Raw genomic sequence first — 8,170 nt, 5'->3', positions numbered from 1 at the left:
TGGACATATATTATTAAATGTACAACACTTGACTTCTTTTAAATACATTTTAATATTTATGAAGTTCACTAGATCATTTTCAAAGTAACATTTATTCACTCATACAAACATTCATGCATTTACTTGTGATTTAATTTTTGATTTTTTACTTATACTTCCGCTGAAGTTGGTTCGACAACAAAACCAGTGAACCTGCTGCTGTCAAACCACTTCCGCTGCGATCTTCGTCTTCGGCTGAAGTCGGAAGAGCTCGTGTGTTGTCGGAGTTCCAGGAGGGGGGGGGGCAGGCAGAGCGAGCAGCAGCCGCGCGCGCGCCTCTCAACGCTCGCCGGGACCAGCGCCACACTTTGACGCAGGCGGACCTCGGGCACACCTGAACCCACAGCGACCCTCCTGGAAGCAGGTGAGTACCCCCCCCCCCCCTCCTTGACCTTCTGTGCGACTCTTACCAAACTTCAGCTTTTTAGTTAGTTAGGGAACCTGCTGATGACGTCACTCTCACTTCCTCCTCCAGGAGTCTGATGAATGCTGAGCTCGTAAGAAAAATAATAAAGAAAACTTTATCAACAACAACAAAAATAAAGTCGAGTCATGGCGACGGGCGGGTTCAAGTCCAGCGCCGCCACGGACTTTCTGGAGGAATGGAAAGCGAAACGGGAGAAAATGAGAGCGAAAATGTTGGGGGACATCGCGGCGGCCACCGGGGCTCCTCTCACCGGCAGCAACCCCCGCCAGGCCGCGGCGTCTCCGCCTCCGGAGCCCCCGAGCAGCCCGGACCGAGCGGCTCCAGCTCCGGCGGCTCCGGCTCCCTCTCCCCCCCTCCCCTCCTCCCACTCCCCGGCGGTTCGGTCCGCCTCCGGCGGTCCAGAGGAGGACCCGCGGAGCCTGGACCCCCCCGGTGGTGCGCCGGCGAAGAACCTCCAGAGCGACTCCCAGGACGGCGGCGTCATGGCAGGTAACGACAGCGACAAGGAGAGTCCCGGGAAGAGCCGCGAGAAGAAGAGCAGCAGCGGCGGCGGCAGTGGACCGAGCGCCAGGAAGGGCAAAGGACAGATCGAGAAGAGAAAGATCCGGGAGAAGAGGAGGTCCACAGGTGTGGTCAGCATGCCCTCCAACGAGGTGAGTCCCGGGGGTACTACTTCAGGAGGGTTTCTTTTAGGGGGGACTTGTTGAGGCTGAGAAGTTCAAGCATGAAACTTGACTGACAGGTGAACAGAAACTAACTTTAAACTTTTTTACTCAGAGATGAGGCAAATCAAAAATAGTTTAAACTGTTTTAAATGTTGTTGTTTAAAACAAAGTATTCATGTATTTATTTTACAACAATTTCCTGAAATAAATCTACAAATTCTGAGGGAAAAAAAGCAAGCTACAATCTCTACTAAACAAATGTACAAACTCTAAAACAAGACAAAAGGACCATTTCCTGAAAATAAATGACAAACTTTACAACAAAACCAAAGTTTTTAAGATAAAAACAACAAACTCAAGGTAACAAAAATACAATTTCTTTAAACAAATGACAAACTTTATAACAAAACCAAAGTTTTTAAGACAAAAACAACAAACTCAAGGTTACAAAAATACAATTTCTTTAAACAAATGACAAACTTTATAACAAAACCAAAGTTTTTAAGACAAAAACAACAAACTCAAGGTAACAAAAATACAATTTCTTTAAACAAATGACAAACTTTATAACAAAACCAAAGTTTTTAAGACAAAAACAACAAACTCAAGGTAACAAAAATACAATTTCTTTAAACAAATGACAAACTTTATAACAAAATCAAAGTTTTTAAGACAAAAACAACAAACACAAGGTTACAAAAATACAATTTCTTGAAACAAATGTACAAACTCTAAAACAAAATGACAATTTCCTGAAAATAAATGACAAACTTTATAACAAAACCAAAGTTTTTAAGACCGAAACAACAAACTCAAGTGTACAAAAGGACAGTTTCTTGAAACAAATGTACAAACTTTAAAACAAAATGACAATTTCCTGAAAATAAATGACAAACTTTGTAACGAAACCAAAGTTTTTTCAGAAAAAAAAAAGTCTACAAACTTTAGGACAAAATTTCCAACGAAAGAATCTACAAACTAAATATTACAAAAATTACAATTTCTTGAAACAAGTTTACAAACTTTAAAACAAAATGACAATTTCCTAAAAATAAATGACAAACTTTATAACAATACTAAAGTTTTTTGCTAAAAATAATTGAAAAACTTTAAGAAAAACACTAACTTTCCAGGAAAGAATCTACAAACTCAAGATTATAGAATAACAATTTATTGAAACAAGTTTACAAACTCTAAAACAAAATAACAATTTACTGCAACACATTTTGAAACTCCGTGATTTGTTTCAGTTTTTTAATTTGTTGCAGAGTTTTAAAATGTGTTACAGTAAATTGTAATATTGGTTTATAGTTTGTAAATTTGTCTAGAAAATCGTAATTTATTTCAGTTTTTGAATTTGTTACAACTTCTTTGACGAATTTGAAAACTATCAAACAAAATGACAATTTACAGTAAAAATTTAAAAACTGTAACTTTTTTTTCATCAGGAAATAGTTTTTTGTTTCAAACTCTGCCACAATACCAAAGTTTCTCTGAAACTAATCTACAAACCCTAAAAGGAAACCAACATTTCCTGAAAGAAATCGACAAACTTGTAAACAAAATGAAAACTTACTGAAACAAATTTCCAAACTATAAAAAAAAAGACAAGCTCATCGACACAAATTCACAAATTCCTGAACAAAACAGAAACTTACTAAAACCTATTGACAAACTCTGAATAAAAGCTACAAACTCATCAAACAAATCCACAACTTCAGAGTTTAAAAGTCTTTTTATAGTGTAATTTAACACAACAATATACACACATTTATCATAATAATCTTGCATCGATTTCTTTATCCAGTGCTTCCAAAAAGACGTGATTGAAAAACACAATTTCACAATAAATCATGAATATAGAAACATCGTAGTTATGTTTTTATTGTTTCAGGTTGTTTACGGTTGAAGTGGGTTCTTGTTTACTTTTAAGAGTTTATGTGATGTTTAAAAAAAAAAAAAATGAATACTTTGATTTTCTGTGGTTGATGACGTTTAAACTCTGCATAATCGTTACAATAGTAACTGCCTTTTTAAAGAAATGATAAACAGAAACTTTGTGAGCTCATACTGTACATGTGAGGAAGTAAAGTATGACTTTTTATGATTAGTATTGTGAGTAAAAGTAAGTCCAATATACTTCATCACAGCCAAAACAAATCCCCGTCCATATGTTCTGGAGCACATAAAGAAGTTTTATAGCATCTCATCTGTATTTATATTAGTACTTTAAAGCTTCCTCTGCTTAGTTTTTACAAGGTTTTACTGGAATAAAGTCTGTTTCTCTTGTTTGTTTTCCTTCTGCCATGTTGGGGAAAAAAAAAAGTTCTCTTCCTGGCACGACTGATTCAAATCAGAGAATCGCACTTGTTTTCCCTGAAGTCTTCAGATTCCTGCCATGTCTGGTTCAATCTGGTCTTGTGTTGTGAGACCAGAGGACGCAGATGTTTGGGAGGAGACGCTCGTGGAGGTGTTGGTGTCGTGGAATGTCTCTGATGCCGCACCTGAGTGGCGAAGATCAGTTCCAACGAAAAAAACCTCGTACAACCTTCTCCTTTTCCATCGCATGTTTGACTCGCTACCCAGAATCCCGGTGCCCCGGGGGGGCAGCGGACCGGTTCTCGGGGTTGGCGCTCGGCATCCTGTTATTAGGCGCTCAGCGGAGGCGAGCGAAGTCATAGGAAATCTGGTCCGGGGCCAAGCGTGTAAGACTCGGAGCCAAATATCTTGAGGTCGGTTGGGGCTGATTATATTGGAGTGGGCTTTTCCGTCCCATTACTGGGGAAGGTGGGAAGTAATCTGATGGGTTTGGAATGTCGCTCGCAACAAGAGTTTGCATAAGACGTCTGGCAAGTCCAGCTCATATCGGTTTAGACCGTGGGTCCCCGATCTCTGGTCCAGGGACTGGAACAGGTCCTTAAGGCATTTGTTACTGGGCCACGTGAAAAGAAAAAAATATTTATATAAATTCTGTTCTGGTCTGTTTTTGGGAAAAGCTAGTATTTTCTCTGACGTAGCATTAGCCTGTTGACGCGTCAAGATGCTTGTTTCAGTGAAGTTTACTCAAGACTTTAAACTATACAAATAAAATGTTTTTTTTTTCTAAGTGCGGTACTGATACCAAACACTACACTTCCATACCTGTTTCTGGACGTGTCTTTTTTCGATACAAATTTTGAAATATCAATTCTAACAAAGAGAAAATATCATTACACATGGTAAAAATCTTGAGTTTAAGTTTTTTATTTTGTAAATTTCCAATTGGACTGTTTTCTATGAGGGGGAAAAAAAATCCAGTGCAAAAGAACACTTTTTAACAAGTGACAAATTCACTGTTTTTGTCATTTGCCTACATATCATCAAGTTTATTGGACAAGCATTTTCTTTACTTGGTTCCACCGAAGCATTTTTAGTCGACTCCACAAAAGAATCAAAGTGTGATTCTCGGTCCTAAGAACCCCTGAGTTAAGATGTTAAGTGTTTGGTAGAATTCTCTGTTAAGAAATTCAGCTGGAGATAGATCTGGACTGATTTCTTTAGTTTTTATTTAAAGTACAAAAGACAAGTTTTATTAACCCATTTACAACTGTATGTCTTTATTTAGATGTTCAGGGTGTAGTTTAGTTTATAAAGATGCTCTACAACTGAGGTATTTTTCCTTGATAAGCTGCTTTTTAATACCTGAATGTAACCTCATTAAAAATGACTGTTATATTTACGATTTATACAGAGATAAGTTAGTTAACTAATTTAAAACATTAACAAAAACAAACTTTAGCTTCTGGACCTTTTCTTATTAGTTTTTCCGCTATGTCCTGGTGTTTTCAACCTTTGTGACGTCCTCATTCCAAAGTATACTTCTATTACTCCTATATATCACTATACTTTGAGCTTTTAATATCGACAAAGTATCAATCCTTGTATGATTTTTAACCCTTGTGTTGTCTCTGGGTCAAAGTGACCCTATGGCCCGGGCCTGAGATAACACAAGGGTTAAGCCAACCTCGTTAAGTGACCTTTGGTATCATGGTTTTAAATTTCTAACTGACGTGTCAATCGTGGAAATATTCAAAAAAGTACTTTTAATTTCAAAATACACAAAAGTTGCTTTATTTTAGCTCGAAATGTCGTGACAGATTCCCGCTCTGAAAGAAATGTAGGTGTCGTTTAAGAAAATGTCAATCTTTTGTGGAGCTTCACCAATCATCATTTGCATGACAAAAAACACGTCTTAAGTCGTGACAACCGACGGCTGAAAAGAGGAGCTTCATATTTCCCAGACACACCCACTATCTTGGAATGTCAACCATCTTAATGGCTTTGATAGTCCTGAGTGCGCCGCAGGAGATAAAGTCAATGAGGTCACCGACTTACAGAGCTGGTTTTTCTGTGACCGAAATCTACTTCAACCCTTGTGTTACCTCAGGGTCGAGGTGACCCAGAGGCCCTGAAAACAAATGTGTTTTTGGTATCCCTTGTGTTGTCTCTGGGTCCATTACTGCATATGTATTTTCCCCCGAGATAACACAAGGGTTCATCTGTTTATTACATGAAATTATTACAGTCTGAATAAGATGAAAAAAAACTATAATGGGACATTTAAAGGGTTCTGATCCTGACGCTTTCCTGGTGCAACCAACCATCATTTCCATTAAGTGTAATCATGTTGTTTGAGGATCTTTTGTATTGGCAACGGCTGCTTGGAGACCTCAGAGAAGAAGTACAGTTACTACAGCGCTGGAGACACTTTCTCAAGTTATGTGGTTTTTTATTCAAGGCTTAGAAGCGTGCGTTGTCTTGGTATAAATATTGTGGTTTTGAAAACACCAAAATACAATTTAATTGTATACAACAATTTAATATTAACAGTTATGTCTGTCTTTGTAATCTCTTTGCACTTTGTTCTTGCTTTTATGGAACTTTTGTGCCTTCTATCGACTGGTGTTTACTGGAAATATCATTTTCTGAAGGAGATCTCCAGATTGATTATTAAAGTCGATCTTATATAATATAAACAAGGGCAACTCTATGGTATACATAAAAATTGGTGTTATCTGGAACAGTTGATGAGGTATCATGATACAGTGTCTTTATTTTTGAAAGACCACTAGATGTCACTCTCTGAGTTACAATCTTTGACTCTGATCGACTAATTCAATGAAACCTGGCATTATTTCCAAACTGAGAGTGACATCTAGTGGTCTTTCAAAATAAAGACACTGTATCATGATACCTCATCAGCTGTTTCATGAAGCCTCATCACACTAGTTTTATCAAAACCATTGTATGAAAACTAGGGCTGCACGATATATCGGAAAAATATCGATATGCATATCGAAAACATGTGCGATAATCCATTAAAATGATCAAACATTAATTTCATTTTGCGCCCTTCGACCAATCAGGCGCGTCTTTAAATGCGCTTGGTCCCTTAGATGCCACTTAGGTCGCTCTGTATGAAAGAAATTCAAAGCGCTAGCAGCAGCCGCTACATGTTCTATTGCAAAATGCACTCTTTCAGTCAATACAGTATGTAACGATGGATTTTTGGACATTTTTCACCCAAATTGCAATTCCAGGGACTTATGTAATTGTGTGCAGAATTTCTTTTGAACATGTTAATGTATACAATGCAAATAAACGCAATATTTATCTAATTTTTCTTTGCAGAATAATGGAAAAGGCAACTTTTAGACAAGACATTTGTATATGTTTGGAACTTTCTACATTTGAAAGTATTCACATGGAGTTGTTTATTTGTTGTCTTGTGTTCAGTTTCACTTTTTTTAAGACTCATTACATTTTATGGGAAAAAAACAACACAAAACGCATTAATATCGATATTGCATTCTAGACGCCAATATCGCACTTATTTCAAATATCGTGCATTCTAATAAAAAACACAATTATACATCATAGACATCCTAATATGAGGCTTCATCACATGATTGACCACATGTCTTTGAAGCTCTCCAAAGATCTCATTTTCCATCTCCTTAAATACAGTTATCGAGATTTGTGCCACATATTCACGATGTTGCTTCATCCCTCCGGTGCGACTCAGATGAACATCAGTGGCGTCTGAACGGTCGGCGTTCTCTTCCCACTCCGCCTCGTCTTGCACATGATGAGGCTCAAACGATGCAAATGACCACAAACTGTCCGTGTGATGTGAATGCGAGCCGACAGGTGTGAATGGACGCGCCATCTTCGCGGCATAAAAGCTGTCGAGGGGGAGATTTTCACATCTGGGGAACCCAATCTTCCTGCCCGTCGAAGCCGTAATGCGCCGATTAAAAGTTTTGCCTCGACGAGGCATCCATCAACGTCTCCTCCTGTACACCAACGACGAGGTGTCTGGTTCCTGCTGCTCTTCCTCACCACTTTCAGGTCTCCATTGTTGGTCCGCTGACCTTTGACTCTCTCGCTCAAGTGCTTACGCAACAGAGGAATGTGCGGAGCGGCCAAATGCTCTGGATGCTGCCGTGTTTTGGGTCATTATTCGAATGTTTCCTGTCGGTCACGCTGTGTGGGAGCTGATGGTGAGACACGTTTATTTTTCCGGGAGCTCGAGTTATGAGCGGCGGCCACTGGGAGCGTGAACTTTTTGTTACAAGTTGAATGACAAGCCGAGGCTCCTGTGGTCTGCAGGGCCCGGCGAGCCGTTTGTCTGCGGCATAGGAGGGAAAGGTCGTCGGGTTTAACATGCGATACTTGGCACCGGACTCGTTCACACTGGGGTGACGGTGGGACCTGTCGGACAAGGAGGGTCCTTGTTTAAACCTGGTCCTCCTCCGATGCAGGGGAGATGCTTCTGTGTTGATTTCGGTGTCGGAAAAAAAACATATTATTATTCAACAGAACAGTGTAGATATTAAAATTAAAAGCATTTTTCCTTAATTTCGCCTTTCAAATCATATTTAATTTTTTCTTAGTTCTATGGTTTATAAAGTGTCTATACATTTTTTCAATTTTTATTTTATTTTCAATTACCGTTCAAGTATTCATGGTGTTTTTTCATTTTTGTGTTGCAATTAAA

At 38.8% G+C, this 8,170-nt stretch overlaps 1 protein-coding gene across 1 annotated transcript in view; it reads left to right on the top strand.

Annotated features, from left to right (window-relative positions):
* The first annotated feature begins 217 nt into the window (after nucleotides 1-217).
* Nucleotides 218-8,170, top strand: part of pawr (PRKC, apoptosis, WT1, regulator) — a 60,044-nt gene continuing 52,091 nt past the window's right edge. Inside the window, exons 1-2 of the mRNA XM_087786566.1 lie at nucleotides 218-403; nucleotides 515-1,119. Of these exons, the coding sequence (XP_087642692.1) occupies nucleotides 592-1,119 (528 nt within the window). The 5' untranslated portion in view covers nucleotides 218-403; nucleotides 515-591. The remainder of the gene's footprint in view (nucleotides 404-514; nucleotides 1,120-8,170) is intronic.

This window comes from Callionymus lyra, chromosome 3, assembly GCF_982586985.1.
Source record: "Callionymus lyra chromosome 3, fCalLyr1.hap1.1, whole genome shotgun sequence".
NCBI classification, from domain to species: domain Eukaryota; kingdom Metazoa; phylum Chordata; class Actinopteri; order Syngnathiformes; family Callionymidae; genus Callionymus; species Callionymus lyra.
The sequence above is the reverse complement of the archived record's forward strand: the minus strand, read 5'-3'. Positions and strand labels throughout refer to the sequence as shown.